Raw genomic sequence first — 22631 nt, 5'->3', positions numbered from 1 at the left:
GGAAGTAAATAGAAAAGCTAAATAAATTTACACTATGCTCATCTATTCAATTTGTGTTTAACTTCTTTACTGAAATATTTACACAGTGTTTGTGATAAGTCTATCTGTATTGAATTTGTTATATTAAAAGGATAAGCTCTGGTGATGATTTGCGTTGAGTTTATTCAGACCCAGCAGACGGAGCCCAAGAGACATATGAAAATGTTAGTTCTGTTAGTTCTGTAATGATGTACGGAGGAGGATTCATTCATTCATTCATTATTGAAAAATGGAATTTATCTGTATAGTGTATATATAGTGTTTATTCAGCAGTACCCCACCCCCTTCCTCCCAGACATCTCCCCCAGTATCACTCTCCAGCTTTACTCACTCCTACCTACTCCACCAAACACAGTCAAGATACTTGATTCTGTTGTGTTCTGTTCTATTGTTTTATAGTCACGTTTTATTTGAAACATAACGATAGTATACTAGTAGTAGTAACACAACAAAACAATACAAGAGAACAGACATGAACAGAGTTGCATCTTTTTATTTGATCAGTTGATAAATACTTTTGCTATACTTTCACTAATACAATCAATATATTATGAATAATATGGGAAGAACTTTTACGGCCCACATCCATTAATGTGATGACCGATTTTTTGTTACACTATGGTAAGCTTCGCCTCCTGCGAGAAAGGTGTCCAGCAGCTTTGGTGCATTCTGATTGGTCACAGCCACACTCCTCCACATGGATGTAGGAGTGGGGAACCACGTCTCCATTCGGGCAGTGCAAGTTAACACTACGCCTGCTGAAGCGTGTCTCCTTACAGCAGGAGCAATATTGCTGCATACCTGCTGCTACTTGGGAGTACCTGGAGAAAGAAGAGGTAGGGTAAATGAAAAAATAAAAACCTATGCTAACTACACCTAAACATTTTTTTAACTTTCCAAATTTGAATGGCTTTCTGACTTGGTGCTGTATAAGCTGTATATACTGCTTATACACTGTATATACTGTATGAGCAATCTCATACTTACTTGGTGAAAGTATTGCAGGATCCTTCACAATATGGCATTTCTACCTCCTCATAAGACTCACAGCGCCCTTGCCTAACAATGGTTTTCATGGATAGTAACTTGCAGGCTTTCTCTTTCTCCACACCTTTTCAGAAAAGACATGCAATTAGTTTGTTTTCATATAACCTCTAGCTAAAAATATAGGAAATGTCATACTTACAAGTTGTACAACAGCCATCTGCTGCGGTCTGAATTGTATCCTTAGGAGGAAAATACACAACATCAGCATAATTTGTTTTAATTTATGTCCTCGCAGACATAAACAATCATTGAAAGTGATACTTACAGGTTGGCAGTTGCTCTCATCGAAAGGTGGGCATACAATGTGTGATCTGATTGTTGTTAAAGTCTGACCACTCTTAACACATATGTACTGCTCACATTTACTGTCAGGTGGTGACCAGGTGTCTCCTTTCTGAAGAGCAGAGAGATGGACACACACACACACACACAGGTACATAAGCGGGAGTACGCACATCAAAATGCTGAGATTTTAAACATTTACATACACAGAAAAACAGAGATGATAAGCTTACCGACAACAGTTGATTGGTACCATTAACACTGAAGACACAGTGTGTCTGTACACACTTCCCACAGCATTCATCTGCTTCACCTTCCTTATACTCATATCCCTGAGAGAACAGAGAGATTTAAGTTGCCGTGTCCAGTTTTACAAGTTTACCCTTACTCTGAGGAAAAACAAGTTGCATTGTATGTGTAAGTGTTTATGAATATGATGGATGGTTTTACTCTTACCAGTTCACAGTCCACTTGACATTGCTGAAACTCACACCTTATTCTGAATAGACCAGTCTTTGGATCCACCTCATTAGTACAGGTGCAATCTTGACATATAGGCCCAGGAACTGAAGAACCAGGCTTGCAAATAAAGAGGAAATGTGGTCATACTCAGAGTTTGAAGTGCTATAGAAATTATTAATAAAAAAATCTGATATATAAACAAATTATGAGACTACCATCCTCACATTTCCATTTCTTATTTACCTGGTATTCAGTCTCTCTGTGGACACAAACTCTTTTGGGCTCTAGATAAGAATAAGAGAATTGAAATTACCTAAAAATGTAACTGAGATCATCAGGTTTTATATAAGTTGAAGCTATGAATTAATGAGCTCACCACAGGTATGCTCTAGACAGCATTTTCCCTCAGGGACATCAACAACTGGGATATGTCCAACTGGACAGTTCATGTTGTAAACTGGGCAAGTGTTGCTTTGACATTCTGTGGAGATGATAAAACAGTGAGCCATCCTGAAGAATCATTATCAATTTACAGCATCCTGAAAAATCTGGAAGACAAATGTGTATTGATGCTACATGACTTACGGCAAACATAGACAGAACAACAGGGGTCTGACGGATTTGCTTGGTTGACAAGGACAAACCCTGGACTGGTGCAGTTTGCTGCAGGTGGTACTGGGCACACCTTAGGCTTGCAAGTCACAGTCTTGGTGGACTCCTTACAGATGCAGTTTTGGCAATTGTGCTCAAACTTCTCATCAAACTGAAAGAATAAACCACAGTAGTGATTTTATTGTCTCTTGCAACAATACACGTTTGGATGTTAACTGAGCATAAACAAAAGACTCACCTCACGAGGAATGCCCTGAGAATCAAGACATCCTGTAGGAAAAAAATGAACCCTGTAAGGCTTTGTTATTGTTAAAATATGTTCAGCACATTAATAAGACTTGAGGATATACACCATACTCACCACACTTATCAACACATATGCCAGACTCTTTGTTGAACAGTTTCTTTCCATCAGGACAAAAACAACCCTCAGTAGTGAAGTTCAAAGTTGATTCATTTGGACTGCAACATGGAATCATCAGGAAGGAACAGTTGCTTTACATTATTTCTTTCACTTTTCTACAACAGAGTTACTTTAATACAGTGTATCTATCACTATTTTGTTAATAAAAAATATTGATTGCCATGTTCCTATATGCCCCTACTCACAGGAAGTGTGTGAACCGTAAAATTATTACACTCCATTTTTGTTGAAACTTACCCGTCTTCGCAGGTTGGCTGTTCTGCAGGACCACATGGCATGTAAACTTTGTTTGATGGGCAGTCGCTTGCTGTTAGTGAAGAAAAGAACTCAATTGGTTCAAACTGAAAATATGCTAAATGCAACAAATGTAATTAAGTTACCCCTCCTGATTCCACTGGTCCCAATGTTTACAGGAAAATAATAATATGGGGTTGCTTACCACATAGTGTTGTTTGGTTCCTCCAGTGAATGCAAACCCCAGCCTGAGCACAGGCAGCAGCATAAGTCTGCAAACTTGTGCACTCCACTGCTTTGTTGGAAAGATGACAACTATCAAAAACACAACCTTGGTAGAAATGGTCAGGGGAGACAAAGGGATGGCACGCTGCAAAGACACTGTGAAAGTAAAACAAACAATAACTCAAATTAAAATGCTATTGAGTTTTCATTGCAATATGTCAAAGTTATGAGGATGTATGTGAACTGCTACAATGGATTAGTGAATGTCTACCTGCTCTTAAGCAGGCCGCATATATCGCTTGGCGTGCATGAAGTTCCAGTTGGTTCAGGTTCAGGTATTTTGGTGGGCAGCACAGGTGGTATCTTGCAGCTGGGCGGGGAAATGTCTTTTGCAAGCCAATAGTCGGCCATCATTGCACAACTTTTCACCAGCTGGCCTCCAGGCAACATGCAGTCATCTGCTTGGTTGTTGTTGCATGTTCCTGATAATACAGTCACAAAACGGGTTAATATTACAGTCTAACCTCAAACTAGTAATTTATTAATATGGCACTGGAGAGAGGGATGCTCTTACCACAATGGCCCTGCGTGTTTTTGCCAAAGTACTGAAATGGAAGGTTAACGCTAAAGCCAACTAGTCCAAATGTAATGACAACTTTTAGGCGAGGGATCTCCAAAACCAAATTAATGCCAGAATCCATGATCCTAATATCATCTTGTGAATAAGGTAGTTTCAGACGTTTTTCATTTTTCAGTGCCTGCATGGAAAAAAAATACACTAGTGACAAGAAAAAACATAATATACTAAGACAAAAAGATCCATCATCTAAACTGACAGTAATTATATACTCAGTTCAAGTTAATTGTTATTTGTTGGTGAATTTTTCAGAACATACAATAAAACTTTGATATGGCCATGTATTGTTTTACCTCCAATTCAACTGCTCCATTAAGGTTATGGTTGATGAGTCTGATAGCTTGCGATCTGTATGATACAATTATTGATCTTGGACAAGAAACATCTTCAGTGGGATCACAAAAGACATTGTCAATATAAATCTTCAACTGATATTTTGGTGAAATCTCTTCCATCAAAATGTAACTACAGTTTCCTTGATAACTGTAGTACAATCCATCAAATGTGATGTAATGTGGATCTCCCCAGCCTTCACATACACCTGACAAGAAACAACAAAAAAAAGTTCAAAATCTAAAATTGTTTTAAAAGAGAAACATAAGAGTCAATAAATGTGTCATGGATCCTTAACCACAGAATGGCTTACAGTCACAAGCATAATATTGGCAGCAGTAGTGCTCGTCATAAACAAGAACTGGTTTCTTTCCATTGGTACAAGTGATGTTCTCAAGGGGTGGACATTCATAAGGGACTATTTCAATTGTATTGTTCTCAATGCATCTGGCCATGGTGCAGTTGCACAAATAGAAGGTCTCATTTTGCTATTGCAGAGAGAAAAAAAGAGGGTAAAATTAGTGGTATTTTGAAATATTTAGCAAAATATGCAAGTGCAAAAAAGCTTATTTTCTTTAAAAGTGAAAATGTGCTCGTTAAAGGTTCTGTGAAAGAGGTTTTACACAACAATTTAGCAAGACACAAATATTTTCTGGTAAAGATATAGTGGAGTAATTGTGACCTGAGCAGGGAACAAACACACACCTGGCTTTGCTGAGATGGAGAGCCCTACGACTGATTAAAAGGTTCCAGCCTGACAAGGAAACTAGTTCTTCTTGGCTTGGCTTGATAACGTTAGTTAACTCGCTTTTACCGATGTTATGAATTTGTTTGACAAATGTTGCTATCACTTTTTGCCTTAATGCCAATATTGTGCATATTACATCAGTGCTAGCATGGGCGTGAGTGTGTACACAGGGTAACTTTATTCAGTTGTACTTCCTTTTGTGTGTTTACTGACTGCTTTCACTGGGCTTTGTGAGAATTTGCTAAGAACATGAAGGGGGGCAAAGGGTGGCTGACGAAGCATTTGTTTTGGTCTCAGATGCAGGTGGTATAGTGTAACATTTAGTGGCAGTGACAATCATTTACAGAACCTTTAAATGTGCTCTAAGTATATTCGACATGAGATAAGAAGGTTCTTACCACTACGCCCCATTCAGGACAGATAGGTCCAGGAGGTGTGGTTGTAGGAGTAGATGTAGGCACAGGTGTGGTGCAGATTTCTGTCTTGTTGCGAATCTCACAAGTATTAGAACATATCATTGTGAGACATAAACCTGATCCAAGGTGTTCCCTGTAAAATATTACCTCCCCTTAAGATGAGAAGAAAGACAAATAATACATTAAACAGTCATAAACATTTAAAACAAAAGAGAACAAATTCTGTCAGAGAAATATGTAATTTTTGTTTTTTTTACCTGGCTTATAATGCTTGCCATTAACTACACAGAAGCATGGTGTAGTAGGAGGTTGGGTTGATGGTGTTGTAGCTTTTGTGGTCGTGCTCGGTTCCTGAGTTGTAGTGGGAGGTTGGGTTGATGGTGTCGTAGATTTTGTGGTTGTGCTTGGCTCCTCAGTTGTAGTGGGAGGTTGGGTTGATGGTGTTGTAGATTTTGTGGTTGTGGTTGGTCCTGCAGTTGTGGTGGGAGGTTGGGTTGATGGTGTTGTAGGTTTTGTGGTTGTGGTTGGTCCTGCAGTTGTGGTAGGAGGGGTGGTTGATGAGGTTGTAGATTCTGTGGTTGTAGTTGGTCCTTCTGTTGTAGTAGGAGGTTGGGTTGATGGTGTCGTAGATTTTGTGGTCGTGGTTGGTCCTGCAGTTGTAGTAGGAGGTTGGGTTGATGGTGTTGTAGATTTTGTGGTTGTGCTTGGCTCCTCAGTTGTAGTAGGAGGTGGGGTTGATGGTGTTGTAGAACTCTGCGTACTTATTGTTGTTGTTGCAGTATTTGTGAAAATTTGACTCTGCGTAGATTGAATTGGTGTAAAACCAGTTACTATTGATTCAGTTGTGGAAACAGTAGTTGGTCCTGCAGTTGTAGTGGGAGGTTGGGTTGATGGTGTCGTAGATTTTGTGGTTGTGCTTGGCTCCTCAGTTGTAGTGGGAGGTTGGGTTAATGGTGTTGTAGATTTTGTGGTCGTGGTTGGTCCTGCAGTTGTGGTGGGAGGTTGGGTTGATGGTGTTGTAGATTTTGTGGTCGTGGTTGGTCCTGCAGTTGTGGTGGGAGGTTGGGTTGATGGTGTTGTAGATTTTGTGGTTGTGGTTGGTCCTGCAGTTGTAGTGGGAGGTTGGGTTGATGGTGTCGTAGATTTTGTGGTTGTGCTTGGTTCCTCAGTTGTGGTGGGAGGTTGGGTTGATGGTGTTGTAGATTTTGTGGTCGTAGTTGGTCCTTCAGTTGTGGTAGGTTTGGTTGGTGGTGTTGTAGAACTCAGCGTACTTATTGTTGTTGGTGCAGTATTTGTGAAAATTTGACTCTGCGTAGATTGAATTGGTGTAAAACCAGTTACTATTGATTCAGTTGTGGAAACAGTAGTTGGTCCTGCAGTTGTAGTGGGAGGTTGGGTTGATGGTGTTGTAGATTCTGTGGTTGTAGTTGGTTCCTCAGTTGTAGTCGTAGGTTCGGTTGAGGGTGTAGTAGATTTTGTGGTTGTGCTTGGTTCCTCAGTTGTAGTAGGAGGTTGGGTTGATGGTGTTGTAGATTTTGTGGTTGTGCTTGGTTCCTCAGTTGTAGAAGGAGGTTGGGTTGATGGTGTTGTAGATTCTGTGGTTGTAGTTGGTTCCTCAGTTGTAGTCGTAGGTTCGGTTGAGGGTGTAGTAGATTTTGTGGTTGTGCTTGGTTCCTCAGTTGTAGTAGGAGGTTGGGTTGATGGTGTTGTAGATTTTGTGGTTGTGATTGGTACTGTTGTAGTTGGAGGTGTAGTTGATGGAGTTGATGGAGCTGATGGAGTTAAAGGTGTTGTCGTTCCACATATCTGTACCTCACAACATACTCTGATCTTATAGTTGAAGCACTTAAATGGACGTGCTCTCTGGTCCTCTTTTCTACATATTAAACCATATCCCACGTCACACGTAACAACTTGGCCAGTTTCACTCACAAAGTCATTGAAGTCCCTGTCAGGATCATCTGCATATCTACAATCAATTTCTTTGGGTTTGTTGCATATTTCTTTCCCACTGTTTGTGATGTTTTCATATGTTTCCCAGTCACTTTTGTCAGATTTTGGGTTATGGACATCATACCATTCTGACCACTCACACGTTGTAATACATGGAGTAGTAGTGGTAAAAGGAGTAGTTGTTGGTGAGATTGTAGATATTGTGGTTGTGGTTGGTGTTACAGTTGTAGTCGTAGGTTCGGTTGTTGGTCTTGTAGATGTGGTTGGCGGTTCAGTTGTTGTGGTAATATGTGTAGTGGTGGAAGTAGTTGTTTTGGGTGTAGTTGTTGATGCAATTGGTGGGACAGTTGTTGTTGAGCAGGTTTCATTTGTAAATTTCACTGTTGAATTGATGCAGATCCCGTAGTAGCACATTCCCAAGTTATCAGTCACATTGAAAACAACGTCGCCTTCATTATATCTTTTCCCATTGTAAAAGCAACCCCCACATTCTTCCACACATATCTGCTTGTTCTCATCAAATATGGGCGTATCTTCGGGGCATACGGGGTAGCAGCCTGTAAAAATCCCATCACAAAATATTACGTTTTCCCATGATGTTGTTTACATTGTTTTTTAGATCTTGGGCAATAAAGCTGGCCAAGTGATCTTTGAAACTCTTTTCTTATTTTGATAAATAAAGTATGCCAAAAATTTTAACTAGCACATTACTCTGAGGTGAGACACTCTGAGTTAACCTCTTACCTTCCAGTTCTGGTATTGGGTTGGTACAAGTTCCCTCTGGATTCAAGCAGGTCTTGTAGCAAGGTGTGTGACATGGGTTGTAGTGCCAACTGCAATTACCTGGGCTGTTGTAATAATCACAAAAGACAGCTAGGAAGAAATGATATAAGGTATGTTAGGCATTTAAATAAAGGAAACATTGATTCAAATAACTACATTTTTCTCTGTATTAAGTGTCACCAAGTTAACAGGAATTCAAACCTGAACTTCACCAAATACATTCTCACAGAACATGTCTTTTCTTTTCTCTAAATCTCTAAATGCAAGGGTCATAAGAACTTTGGGGTCTAACAATAGTCTTGGGCCAGAAAAGGCTGAAATAACTCAGTTTAATGACCAATCGGTAAAATTGCTGTGTACTTACGACAGATTTCTGGAGTTCTCCATGCAACACAGACACCAGCCTCACTACAAGCTTGAGCATAAGCTGCAACAGCTGTGCAGAAACACTCACAGTCTCCTCCAGTGTCACAGGCACATGAGTCTTTCACACAGTTTTCATAAAATGGAAGGTGATCTACCTGTTCAATCATTCAAAATTGATGACAGATGTTTAAAAACATGATCCCAACCATGGAACTTTATATAATGATAAAATAGAAACAAATCTGTTATTACCTTTTGTCGGCAATCTTTGAACGTTTTTCCAGTTATAATGCTACACATCATTTTTGCCCAGTGATGTCGATTGGGATTTGCCACACAAGGGTCACCATTCATTTCCACATCTGGGCAGGTGCTGGACACTTTCCAGCTGTTTGCAAATTCTATAGGATTGCTCACTACCAACTGACCCTGGGTGGTGAAGTCATTCTGGCCATTGCCATCAAAATCTCCACACAGGCCACATACCTCTCCCTGTACAAACAAAAACAGACAGTTACTTCTTTAAACGGGGACAATATTATATTGAACAAGCATTTTTTTGATGGAAGAAGATGATCTACAAAGACAGCTAGACTACAGAAAACTTGTACACAGTCTCAAAACTTTAGCTCTGAACTCTTAAAATCAGAGATTTCAGTCATCATCACTAAAACAACTACTATGACTCACGCTGTGCCCTGGTTCCAGGTGGATGTAAACTGTTGTTCTGCGATCCCAGATTACTGTCAGACCAATGGCAGATTCTATCACCAGATACAAGCCAGTCGTCCTTATTTTGTACGGAACGTGAGTGCCATGTTCCAGGTCCTCCTCTTCATATTTACCCTTTGATAATTTGATTTCCTTTCGCTGCAATGTTGAGGAGATTTCTGTTACTTTCATTGTTCAATATTTTAAGCCAGAATACAGTATCAGGTGTTGTGATGAGATCTTACCCCCAGTTGGATTCTGACAGTTTTGGAGCATGTGGTGCCCGTTGATCCACATGGTACATTTTCTGTGATAACTCCAAAAGTGTCCTGTGCTGTTTTATTGCCACATTTGTTCTTAAAAGAGAGACATTTATTAAACATTTTGCAGATTTGCATCATAGTACACAGAGACAACTGATCAAATCAACTTTAGCTTGACCTTTACTAGTCTAAAATACTTTAAGATTGCTAAATAATTGTATAAATATTATATCTATGAACTTCTGAGATGGTACCAGACAGAACATAATATGTTGAGCATGTTGGCTGTGTCCAAAATCCCTCCTTGTTTTCTACATAGTGCACTACATTTACTGTCTGCCATTTTATCTGATATTGTAAATGTATCCACTAGTGTATATGGCATGTGCAATACCTTCTGTTAACAATCCCACACTACATTTTATAGATGTCAGTGATGATGAAAATGATGATGATGATGATGATGATGATGATGATGATGTAAATATATAAAATTCAAATTTACTGCTCACTATTAAGTAAAGTACTGAGTGTCCACTATGTAGGGAGTCAGTGTTTAAATAAGAGAGTGATTATGAACACAGTCTGTCATTGGAATGATGTGTGCATGCTTTTTTTTTTTACCTTGACAGCAATGTAGGCACAATGTCCTTGAAAAGCATATGTTTGCTGATCAAATGTATTGTAGTGACCACTCCCGTAAATAATGCAAGTTCCTTGACACTTTTTCTTTGTGCAATCCCATTTTCCACTTTTGCAGGTACTAGACGCATTAAAAATGGTTAATAGTAACACAGTTCTTTACATACTGCAAATAAGTGAAACACAAGATAATATTTGTTTACCGTGCTATATTATACATATGATAAAAAACAAGGTCATACCAGTTGTTGCACTTGTTGCGAATTACTTTTCCTGGGGCATACAGATGCCCATTATGCTGACATGGACAGTCCTTTTCTTTCACACAGGAACCTTTGCCATCATCAAGGAGGCCACTGGGACACTGACAGCCAGATTCACACTCAGTGGAGGCCTGGAGAGATAGACAGATCACAGGGATTTAAAAAGAAATGCAAACATTAATGATATTGATAAAAAATTACTCTTCAATAATGTCTAGAAACTATTGTAGACACTAGTGTATCTATGCACAGCATGTTACATCTTCAGTGTAACATACTGTCCGCCATTAAATTCAGAAAATAAATATTAGATCTTTTATTTGAGACTGAGAGGCCATCTTGGACACAGCAGTAAAAACAGCTCACACAATCATTGCTGTCCAGATTTAAACAGGTTCGAGCACACTGCACTCCAAGCTCTGCTGTGCCCGCAGTGGAGCAGTTGAAGAACACTTTTGGAGAAGAGCATGCTGTAACCGAAAGAGAAACAGATTCAATACACATATCAACCAAATGACGGTGCTGAGTTAAAAAAACAAATATAAAACATTAAAAAAAAGAAACGTACTTGATGAATGGGTTCTCCAAGAACGACAATGAAGCATTCCATTGGTACACACACTAGAAAAAGGACAAAGATTTAAAATGCAACATAAAGGTACTTAAAAACTTAACATTCGGTTTCTATAAACCTTCATGTGCATCCTTTACAGTTGCACCAAATTTGCTGAAGTCTAGGAAAACTGATTTGAAGTCATGAAATTGGAAACAACTAACTCACCAGTGCTCGTCTTTGATGCTGATGGACTTTCCTGGCCTAATGTACTCTTCATTATGGTAGCATGGACACTTTGCCATGGGGACACAGATGCCCTTTTCATTTAGGTAGAAACCCTCAGAGCAGGAGCAGCCATCCACAGGCAAGAAGTCAGAAGTGCAGCTTTGCTGCTTAGAACCGAGTGATCTACAGGTCAGCTGGCATCTCTGATGCTTGTAAGAGAAGGTCTGGGATGGTGGGCAGCTCTTTGAGTATTTGTCTGTTTTGTGCACAATGTGAGGATAGTTAGTTAATAGTTTATGACTAACTAATGAAAGCGATAATGTTAATCAAACTTTAGAAATCAGCACCTCATTTTACCACAACAGAATGAAAGAAATCCTTACCGCACACATTCTCTCTCCAGTCTTTCAAGAACACTCCCTTTGATGCACAAGCCCGTGCATAAGAGGACAGGACAGCACACAGGCAGGCCTCATTCTTCTCACAGTTACAGCTAGCATAAATACATCGCTGCACAACCGAAAAACAGTTTTAGTGGACTACAGTCCCATCAAAATTTCATTCAATAAAAGACAAACTGAAAGATTTTTCTGTACCTTGTAATACATCTCAGGATCCACCACTGAGCTACATTGTGCAAAGGTACTATTTGGATTTTGCAGCAAGGCGCACCAGTGTTTGGCATACAACTCTGAGAATGAAGAAACAGCAGCCCTTTTATTTTTCATGTCCTCAACTGTGTTAGACTGTGCACTTCAATATATAAACATACTTAAAGACTGGAACTAAGTGTTTTAAGGCAGAGAATCAATCTAAGAAACACGTTTGTCAACAAAAGAAGTATCCACTACTTTTTACCATTGTCCATACTGAGGGAACAGGGGTCTTCAAGTCTTTCCTCTCTGTCTTCACACGTGACCTTAGACTTCCATGAGTTAGCAAAAGTTACTGCTGTTCCCTCGACGATCCCCTGAGGTGTCTTCATATCATCAGACAGGACCATGTTGTAGTCTCCACATAAACCTGAAGAAACCAAATATTTTAGACATTTAATTTTATTAGAGTATCGGCACTTATACGTATACTATTCTTAGGAAAATGGAAAGTGTCAATTACTGTAATGAAATTAGCAAAATGGAGATGTATTATAGGATTTTTTAGGGATTCATTAATTCAGTTAACTTGAATTAAGATGAACATCATGTATTTATCTATTTATATTGTGTTGTATTCAAATTTCCTTCTGGGGAGTTATTAGTTTAATGAATAATAACCATTAAATAAAGAGTTTTACCAAACATTATCATGCACATGTGTGTTCACCAACACGTTTTGACAGTGATTCATTGTTAACTGTGTCAGTCAGTATTGTCACAGACAACTAATTTTATTGTAGCTTCGAGCATTTTTTCAGGTAAATCTGTTGGGTTGGTTTGACATTGTGTGTGGCAAAATTAGTATCCAAATATACAAATAAATTAAGATTATTGTTTTCATCCTCACTACCCATTAGATGGTATAATAATCTATTGGAAATGTATTGTATGTACTGAAATATTTTTGATGATGACTGAATGCTTCGTGTTATGACAAATGTAAAACTTACCACGTGTCTTTGCTCTGTAGCTCTGGTCCAGTCTGACGTAGACTTGCATGAGAGGCACCTGCTGGATCTGAATTTGCAACCCAAAAGTGGTCTGGAGCAAGATGTGAAAGGATGAAGCCTGGAATATGTTGATGTCCCCTTTGGATGAAGAAACATTTTTGTAAGAAACATTACAACAAGAAACAGTAAGATCATTTGCCAAATGTCATAGCATAAATGAAAGAAGACAATAATATGTTCTCTTCAGGGTTTCTTATTGTCTGGCCCACCTGAGTGGTAGGGCAAACTGATGGGCTGCGTGTTCTGCTTTACTGTGCCATCTGAAGTGAACATTAATACCTGGAAAAAAAACAGAAATGATCATTTCAATGTTGCAGATATCAGTGTGGAATAATAAATAACTACAATCGTTTTAACTGACAGGTTTGAACTCACATTGTTTCTGTCATTGTTCAGCAGGATTTTAAGGGTTTTCAGACAAGTGTCAAACTCTTGGTTTGCACATGGCACCAACTGGACCATGATGGTAAACTTTGGACTTGCATCATCCTGCAAAATACAGAGCAAAGTGCAATTAAATAGATAGCTTTTTTTTTTTTTTTTTTTTTTTACATCAATTGATTATATTTGTTCTGCCATTTAATTGTGCAAAGCAATATCTCATTCACCTTGCTTTCCACCTTGGCTAGGGTGTAGTAACAGTCTCCATGGAAGTTGTAGGTTTTCCCATCAAAGGTAGTTACATGTGAGCCCTCTTCAACTGCACATGTAGCAGGTGTTTCAAGGCTCTTACAAACCCATCCACCCTTCAAACATGTACTGAAACATGCCAAATAATTTAATATCAATAACATGAACACAACCCAAATAATACATTCTGTTTACACTATGAAACATTTGACTCACCATTCATCTTGGTCCTGTCGGTAAACCTCACCAGGGTTATAGATTTTTTTGTGGTAGCACTGACATTTAGATTGAGCAATGCATCCTCTGTTAGAAATATCATCAAACACAGTACCTGAAGGAGACGGTTATATAAAAGGGTAATTGTAGGTGAAACAGGAAACTCTCAACACTGTATTATGTAGTAAGAAACACAGGTTCACATGGGAAGATCACTCACCAGGTGGACAGACGCAGCCATCCAATCTGTGGTGCTCACACATTGAACTTGTGCCCTGATTTTTGCAAGTCTCAATGCAAGGGGAACTGCTCTCTTCGTAAACCATGTTGTGTAGGCACTTTTTAGCTGTGAAGATAAGGTACAATTGAAATTAACAGAGGTAGGAAGGGACTCGTTTAATTTTTTTTTTTCCAGAAGTGTAAGAAATTTTATTTACATCAGATCTGGCCTTTCTTTATGCTGTTTTTAAAGGTTTTTTTCTTTTTAAAGAAAAATAAATAAATAATATAATCAATCAGAGCAGCATGAGAAAATGTATAATTTAAAATAATGTTCAGATAGTAACTCAATATCTTTTATTCAATTTAAATTAGTTGTTTTTTACTGAGCTGGTTTCAGTATTGTAATACTCCTTCCACCTCACACCGTTTAAAAAATAAAGGTGATAACGAAGCAGAGAAAAGCAAACATTACCACAGAACTGATGTGTCCTCCAGTTGGGAGGCTGCCCTCCTGCATGCGAACACTCTCGAGAGAACTCAGACAGTGTGCTGCAGACACAGAAGTCATTTGTAGTGTTGGGGCAGCCACACATGTCCTGCACACATGTCTGGATGTAAGGTTCAGGGTCAATCAGTTTGGTGCAGGAGCTCCAGGACTCTGAATGCAACATCTGGTCACAGGTGGTTTGCTAAAAGGGAAAAATACATGATGGGTGGGAGAACCAAAGTTTGAAATGCTATATGTTGCTACATATCACTATTGTATATATAAATTAGAGGATCATAAACCCACAAACTGCTTGCATGAATCCGGCACACTCCTAGCCTCGCGTGAGTCATCTTCCTCTTCATAGGGGTCTTCACAATCATCGTTTGGAAGGTGGACTTTCTGTTTGGTGCCAAACTCAATTGGGCTAATTTTGCGACCTGCATATAATTACATTCATGGTATTACATACAAGAGGTGCGGTGCATGACTGATGAAATGAGTGTATCCATAAAGTGAATAACCATATATACCATTATGAATGAACTCATTGACTGCAACACCATTGAAGTCTCCACAAAGTCCACAAGTACGATTGGCATAGTCACGATCTAGTTCCACCTGCAACACAGCAAGAGGGTATAACAATCTTTCAAACTAACTTCATAACACTATTAAAATATTGAAACACAAAAAACAGTGTTACAATTCTCTTCTTAAAGTGTGTGAATCATATAAGATGCTTGAAGGAGAGCTGTGTGGATAGATTTCTGCCTGGTGTATCTGAGAGCTCTAATGTTCTTTACATGACACAACAATGTGTTTTGAGCAGACCTGGAGTGTAGAATATAAAATCCATTATCTTAAGTTTTTACCATGACTGAATCACCAAGGTACCACATGACAGTGAGGCCGACTTTGGACTGGAGCTTGATGTAAACAGCATTTCTTTCCACTTGTACCCCTCCTTGATAGAATGGCAATTTGACCCTGGGAAACAGAGAATGTGTGTTTTTTTTAATAACATTATCATGAACACATCAGAAGAGAGAAGCAGAGCTAGTTTCACAGGTCTTTTACTTACAGCTCGTCATTCACATTGACCAGATTCTTGCTGAGGTGGAATGAGAGGTCATTGATGGTGACCACCACATAACTGACTATAGGGTTTCCATCTTCCTCTTTCCTCCTTACGTGCACAGAGAACTCCTGGTAGGTCTCGTGGCAGTCGGAGGCCAGGTTGTACTCACACATACCAGGGAACTGGTATATATCGCCATCAAATGTCTTGAAGTGCCCCCTGCCCCATGTGCTGCAGATGCTGTTGACATGGTTGCGAACTGAGAAAAATAAAAATAAAATAAAAAAGAGAAAAAAAGTATAAAAAGCAGTTTGAGTACATTTATACAGTATGTATAAATTAATCACAACAATCCATTCACAGAGTCCTGAAAAGCATCTTACCCAGTCTGGCTTGAACATCAGTGACAATGGCAACAGACAAAGCAAGGAAACACAGCGACACACGTCTCCACCCCATTGTTGCCACTGTGGGCTTGATGTCACCAAAGGAGGTAATAGTCAGACAGCACTCAATGGCCCTTTATATTCATATTGCATATATTTTGACCCCTCCCATTTTCTTCTTGGTGTTATCCCATAGACAAATATGTGTTGAAAGGATGTCCAAGGCTTATCACATATGTCACAGGTGCCAAATTACATATGAACCTTTGTGTTGTCTTAGGGTAACTCCCTAATTTTTTTTAACTTGAAATTTTACTTAATTTAACTTGAATACTTTTCCTAGAAAAAGTTAAATATTGCCTTTATTCCTATGTAAGCTGTACACCACCAGAGTACAAAAATTGTCTTAGGGTCATTTTTATCCTGGCAGTTAGAATCACAGTCACAGAGTCAGTTACACAGAACCACAGACACACAAGCAATTGAGTTTATGTGTGCTACGGATTGATCTTAGACAGAACTAAAACTTTCTTGTGCAGGTGCAGCATCACTTTTCCACGACCCCATACATGACTCAAGTTCAAACAATTTCAAACACAAAATAAACATTTCTTGAAAGCATTTTAGGAGTTTAGTGAAGGTGGGTCATTTTTGACCCCAAGGTCAACTAACAAGATTAGATAAAATAGTAATAATTTACATTTTAATGAGCATAAATGAACTTAGGCACAAGGATCATATTGACAAAGCTATATAACTAAAAGGAAAGTTGAGATCTGATGAGAGACAATGACCTTAGTGTAAGAGTCACCTAATGATGCTGCCTTAAACACAACCTACGTCACCCTATCTGCCATCTGCTTTACAATTGATAGGCAGGTGGATCATTAACAAACTCAATCAGTCTAAAATGTTAAATGTATTTTTTTTTTTTAGATACAAGGAATCAGTGTTTCCACTAAGGATGTTGCTTTTTTTAAATCACCTTTCATCCAGATTTCATTCAGGGCAGGGTTTGACAATATTACCATGCTGTATATTGGCAAATAAAAGATTTGTTTACCAGCACAGATTTTTCTGTATTGTATTCCTCTGTCCTTTTGTCCTTCTGATATTTTCTATATTTACCGGTTGTAGGCAATGTTGCAAATGAATGAGCAGTCCTGTAATTTGAACCTCAAATACAACCTCATGAATTCAATGTGAAGGCATATTAGGTTATACGTGTTTGCATGTCTCTTGTAACTATATTGATTTTGGGGAACAGTCTTTATTCTTCAGACTACTTGATCTCAGGATGGACATTGACGCAGTGTTATACCTAAATCTGTCACTTTTCAGATTATATAATGCTACAGGGTCCATGAGAAATAAAACTGATATATTGAATAATTATCACCAGGTGAGGTATTAGGGCTCGACTGACAGACCTATACACTACTGATCACCAATTTGTTTGCTATTAGAAAAGATTTTTACCGAATTTAAATAGTAGCCATATTTTATTTAGCCACAATTCTCCATAATATTATAATAAAGCTACTGTGAAGCACATTAAAGGTAACCTCTGTATTTTTGACCACTGGTAGTTATGAAGCAATCATTTTTTTTATCACAGGGATCTGTTTTGTTTGAATTTTACACCCACATGTGAGGATGTGAGCACGGATGTGACACAACACATGTTCCTGGTGACAGTCACACTATTTGCAAAAATGATGGCAATGCACCAGCAAAACCAGGAAAGAAGACAGTAGATGTTGCAAATACATAAGATGATTACCTTTCTTAAGTAGGTTATCACAGTTTAATTTTAAGAACGTGGTATTTTAGAATAATTATAGAGAGAATGCTTTATTTCAGCTTTTATTTCTTTCTTTGCATTCCCAGCGTGTCAGAGGTTTACATACACTTTGTTAGTATTTGGTAGCATTGCCTTTTAAGTGTTTAACTTGGGTCAAACGTCTTGTGCAGCTTTCCCACTAGCTTCTGAAAATAAGTTGCTGGAATCTCGGCCCATTCCTCCTGACAGAATTTGTGTCACTGAGTCAGGGTTGTAGGCATCCCTACTTACACATGAATTTGTGTGCTTTTCGGTTGTGCACACAACTTTTCAATTGGATTGAAGCCAGAATTTTGTGATGGCCACTACCAATACCTTGACTTTGTTGTCCTTAAGCCAGATTTACCACAACGTCTGAACTGTGCTTGGGGTCATTGTCATTTTGGAAGACCTATTTGCGACCAAGCTTCAACTTCCTGGCTGATGTCTTAAGATGATGTCTTCCTCATGATGTCAACTGTTTTGTAAAGTGCATCAGTCCCTCCTGCAGCAAAGGACCCCCACAAAATGATGCTTCCATCCCCGTGCTTCACAGTTGGGATGGTGTTTCTCACCCTTTTTTTCAAGAAGTTAATTTTTGTTTGATGAAACAACGGGCCTTTTCTCTAGAGAGTAAAATCATTGTCCCCTTGTCGTTTTACTGTGGATAGAGATATTTTTGTATCTGATTCCTGCAGCATCTTCACAAGGTCCTTTGTTGTTGTTCTGGGATTTATTTGCACCAAAGTAAATTAATCTCTGAATTCAGAACACGTCTCCCTGAGTGGTATGACACTTGCATGGTCCCATGGCGTTTCTACTTGTGTACTGTTGTTTATACAGATGAACATGGACCCTTCAGGTATTTGGAAACTGCTCCCAACCAGACTTGTTTTTTATTTCAGCTTATTTCTTTTAATTTTCCCATGATGTCAAGCAAAGAGGGACTTAGGTACAGATACACCTCCAATTAACTCTTAACTAACTTGTGTCATTTAGCCTTGATAACATGAAATCTGTGGAGTGATTAAAAAAATTAGTTTTAATGACTTCAGCATAGGTGTATATAAACTTCCAACTGCAACTGTACATGCGAACATGGATGTTATTAATTATTTAAAAAAAAAAATCAAAAATGTTTCATGAGAAAGGAAAACTATTCAATGTGTTTGTTAGTTCTCAAGAATACACACAAAGTAAACTACCAGAACTGAATGTACAGGCTCCATAACTTTACTAGTTTACAAGGCATTCTTTGAAAAATAAAGATGTGCTTGATAAAAACATTTCATTTTTGACATTTTTTAGTTAACTATATTCTATATATAGTTATAGTTAATATAGTTACTGGTATATTCTTGCAGAAATATAATGTTAGTTTAAAATGGAGGGAAAGTTGGGATTAAGCAAAAATGTAATAAAAATTTGCAGATAGGCCAATCCAATGTAAGATAATGTATGGAATGTGTTTTGTGTGAGACAGAATTCATTAATATGGCAGTGGCATATCAGAGAACTGAAAAATGGGATTATGGATTCATTAATTAATGCTTTCCAGAACTGCTGTAAAATTAAGGAAGAGATATTAGGGATGAAACTTAATTGTAACCCATTAGTTAGCATGTGTCAGAATATACAACAGGACAAAGTGAGGTGTCTGAGGAGTTGAAATATTCTTTTTTTCATCAGCTGTCTTTTAAAAATGAAAGGGACACATAGACGGCCCGTAACTTCATGGACTGATTGACCCATGATCACTGATGACATCAGTTGACAAGATACGAGGATAATGAAATTGAGTTTGTTTGCGTTGTGTATATGTTTAATGTAGTTTTACTTTTAGTTTTAGTTTTTTGGGGTATTTTTTTGGCATTTGTGCCTTTATTTGATAGTAGTACATGGTGGGCTACAGTACTGAAATGACAGGGAACGAGGGGAAAGAGAGAGATGGAGATGCAACAAGGGCTTCAACAACTGAACTCTACCAGGGCGTCTGTCAATATTTGTTTTGATGTGGTAAGACATTGTACTGTTTCCTCTAAATTGCATCAGGATTATGAATAACACAGGATGTGCTGCTGACTATCAGGCCCACATCCTTGATTGCAATCATCCTACCTGCAATGTCACATAAAACTTGGCATCATGTTATATGGCAAACTCTCCAATTCTCAAACAAAGTCATGGGAATATGGTTGTGCTCTGCCTCTATCTGTATCTTTATCTGGCTGTTATACAGTTCAAGAGCATATTAATTGCTCCAGCTGGTGAATTGATCTTTTACATCCCACCTTACACATTCAGTTTTACAAAAGCTGTTTGCTAATTTTTTTACCTTTGGTTATAACTTGCAAATACATAAGATGTTATTCTGCATGTTCTCGATTGTAGTGGCAGCTCCTCCAAGTGCAAACAGCACCACTCCCAGAGGACAGCTGCTTAATGAGTAAAATGTATATTGCAGTCCGACAGCATGTATCTGTGTTGAATCTGGTCGGACAGTGCTGACGCTAAATTACCTGAAGACAGTTCTGATTAGTGGCGGGAACATTCATGATTTTGTAATACATGTTGAAATAATACTGTTTAACATTCAAACTTACATTAAAACAGACTGAACTGACACTTAATACTGAACAACAAAAAGAAGAGTATAAATACATGAATTTGCTGCAGTATTTTTCTACATTCAGTTTTTAAGTAGTAATTTTATTTAAAGTGTATGCAGGCTTTGTAGTGTTTCTAACATTTACTACTACATTTACTACAGTCAATTGTAATGTAAAATAAAATGTACTCAAGAATTGAGAATGAAAATGAGAATTTTAGTTATAAGAAAGTTAGGATTTTATTCACAGGAAGAGATCTGTGTGTTGGAGAGGGAATCTTGTGATGTAGAATGAAAGAGATTCTTGTTAAATTTAGGTTTCATGTCTCCACCAACCAACATAATTATTTATTTTTTTTGCACTTTACTGGACTTTCCGTAACTCCCTCAAACTAGCATTTGACAGGCTCTGCAAAACAGTGATGAAACAAAATACCCATTGGTTTGTTTTTTATAACCTTTACTTTCAAGTAAAAAAGTAGATGCAACTGAAACACGTTTCATGTCTTCCAACTCCAGCTACATTTAATCGTGCCAAGGCTCAGCCAGAACAAGCTTTTGTGTTTGCTTTGTGCCAGAGCCAAGTTTTCTGTTTGCATGAAAGTATGTAAAGGCAACATTGACTGTGCGGTTAATGACACACAAAACCCAACAGACAAAGCACGTCTTCTTTGACTTGACTTGACGACATCTTGTTTTGCCCAATCAACCATCTAAAGAGATTCTGTTTACTGTAAATGTTCACTATTAGAAGATGTAACCATTGGATATTCAACCTTTTTGTTTCAAACATTCCTTAACAAGTAATTGATTATTGGCCAATTATTAATCAGGATCTGTGAGGTATAAGTGATTAAATGTATCTGTACCACTTCCTTGTAAATAATGTTTTTTATTGAAAGTTAATATATCATTTAGTTGTACTTTATAGATGACATATTTATATTTCATTAATAAGAACAGCTTTTGGGCTGCAAGATTGTGACACTTTTGTCCTTTTAGCTCTTTAATTCATTGAGGAGACCTCTCCAATGGACTGTTGGACTGCCTATACTGTACCTCTGGAAAAGACCTGGAGGACATCTGGATCAAAATCCATTCATAAAAACAGCTTATTAACATGTCCAGCTGCAGACTTGATTGTAGAGCACATGATTTATTAATATTTACAACTGCAGTCACTACTGCTAATACCTCATTAGAAATCGGGAAAAACCAAGGATTGATGTAATACGAACATTTATAACTGCAAACCTTGTTTTACATTTTACTGTATTGACTCTATATTTGTACAATTTTAAGTTTTGCATACATATCAACAGCTAGCCAAATTCTATGTATAAGATAATAAATTATACCACTATAAGTTTGCAGCTAATAAAAAGATGTTGGGCCAGATGTCCCGCAGCCCTTTCCATATAATGAATGAAAGAGCTCGAAGTGTCAGAGTGTCATGCTGTAGGATGATTTCCACGAACTGCTAACCCAGATGTTTTTCCTATTAATGCTTTAATAGTGGCTAAGGCTAAAACTTTAAGTCGCTGTGGGGCTGCATAGACGTGACGTGATGTATAGTAGAAATATCGTTCAATTTTCTCTATTATTGTTTATGATGCAAAGTTTATTTTCACCATTGTAGTCCACAAAACATACACAGGATTCCGTCAAGCAGTGTCCATAAACATCCCAACGACATGATATTTTAATCTATAAGTGCAGCATACCTGGCGTGACGTAAAACTATATGCCCTCTCCATCTAGCAACACCTGTCCCTCAATGAAAGGGTCCTACCTGTATTGTCTGCCCCAAAATATTGACACCCATTGGCCCAACTGGAATCCCACATACAGACAAACAGAAACGGTTCCTAAAGCCTTGGTGAATGATTTGTCAAATATTAATAAAACCATTTATTACAGCTCACAAACCCCTTGGTGCCTTATCAGAAAGGGGAACAGAATTATCATATAAATCACTCTGACATGTAATAGATTAGAAGTGTAAAATAACAGAAAATGGAAACATAATACTCAAGAAAAGTACATGTAGGCTACCTAAAAATGGCACTCAAGTACAGTATTTGTTAATGTATTGTGTGACTTTGAACCAGTGCTGATGAGTCACTAAAACTTTACAATCACTACAGTGAGGTTATAGTGAACTTTATGAGCACTAAACTCAGACAGCACACAGCTCTGAATTAGGGCTAATGAAAAAAGGTACATGTAGCCTACAGTACATGCTTCCTCCAGCCACACCTCAACAGCCTCGGTACCCTGTCGTTCCCCCTG

General features: G+C 38.1%; 1 protein-coding gene across 2 annotated transcripts; it reads right to left on the bottom strand.

Annotated features, from left to right (window-relative positions):
- Positions 1-516: 516 nt before the first annotated feature.
- On the bottom strand, positions 517-15989 carry muc2.1 (mucin 2.1). 2 transcript variants are annotated; one of them, XM_087178303.1, is made up of 45 exons: positions 15907-15989; positions 15527-15782; positions 15318-15432; positions 14976-15063; positions 14749-14882; positions 14428-14644; positions 13954-14079; positions 13734-13848; positions 13496-13646; positions 13263-13376; positions 13097-13166; positions 12828-12965; positions 12080-12244; positions 11818-11912; positions 11605-11731; positions 11222-11477; positions 11009-11061; positions 10807-10910; positions 10420-10571; positions 10160-10298; positions 9518-9628; positions 9252-9431; positions 8814-9053; positions 8560-8716; positions 8157-8285; positions 6341-7969; positions 5717-6187; positions 5442-5611; positions 4609-4783; positions 4256-4503; positions 3900-4083; positions 3597-3807; positions 3306-3481; positions 3104-3173; positions 2804-2904; positions 2681-2712; positions 2416-2593; positions 2207-2311; positions 2074-2114; positions 1825-1947; positions 1602-1700; positions 1352-1480; positions 1226-1265; positions 1027-1150; positions 517-860 (listed from the first exon to the last, which is right to left on the bottom strand). In XM_087178303.1, the coding sequence occupies exons 1-45, from the start codon at positions 15980-15982 to the stop codon at positions 656-658; spliced, it is 8019 nt and encodes a 2672-aa protein (XP_087034429.1). In that variant the 5' UTR covers positions 15983-15989; the 3' UTR covers positions 517-655. The 2 variants fall into 2 exon arrangements, with proteins under 2 accessions (XP_087034429.1, XP_087034428.1); XM_087178302.1 differs by having other exon boundaries at positions 5717-7969.
- Positions 15990-22631: the final 6642 nt, after the last annotated feature.

The sequence above is a fragment of the Seriola lalandi genome, unplaced genomic scaffold (assembly GCF_002814215.2).
Source record: "Seriola lalandi dorsalis isolate HSWRI2012SDOR001 ecotype SW California unplaced genomic scaffold, Sedor1 jcf7180002054682, whole genome shotgun sequence".
Classification (NCBI taxonomy): domain Eukaryota; kingdom Metazoa; phylum Chordata; class Actinopteri; order Carangiformes; family Carangidae; genus Seriola; species Seriola lalandi.
The sequence above is the reverse complement of the archived record's forward strand: the minus strand, read 5'-3'. Positions and strand labels throughout refer to the sequence as shown.

Excerpts from the sequence above, each read along its gene's own strand:
- muc2.1 (XM_087178302.1), bottom strand. The coding sequence starts at position 15,982 with ATGGGGTGGAGACGTGTGTCGCTGTGTTTCCTTGCTTTGTCTGTTGCC. Across the intron at positions 10,572-10,806 it reads ATCTGGACAGCAATGATTGT|GCCTCCACTGAGTGTGAATC; the intron begins GTGAGCTGTTTT and ends CTATCTCTCCAG. Across the intron at positions 2,594-2,680 it reads CTCAGGGCATTCCTCGTGAG|TTTGATGAGAAGTTTGAGCA; the intron begins GTGAGTCTTTTG and ends TTATTCTTTCAG.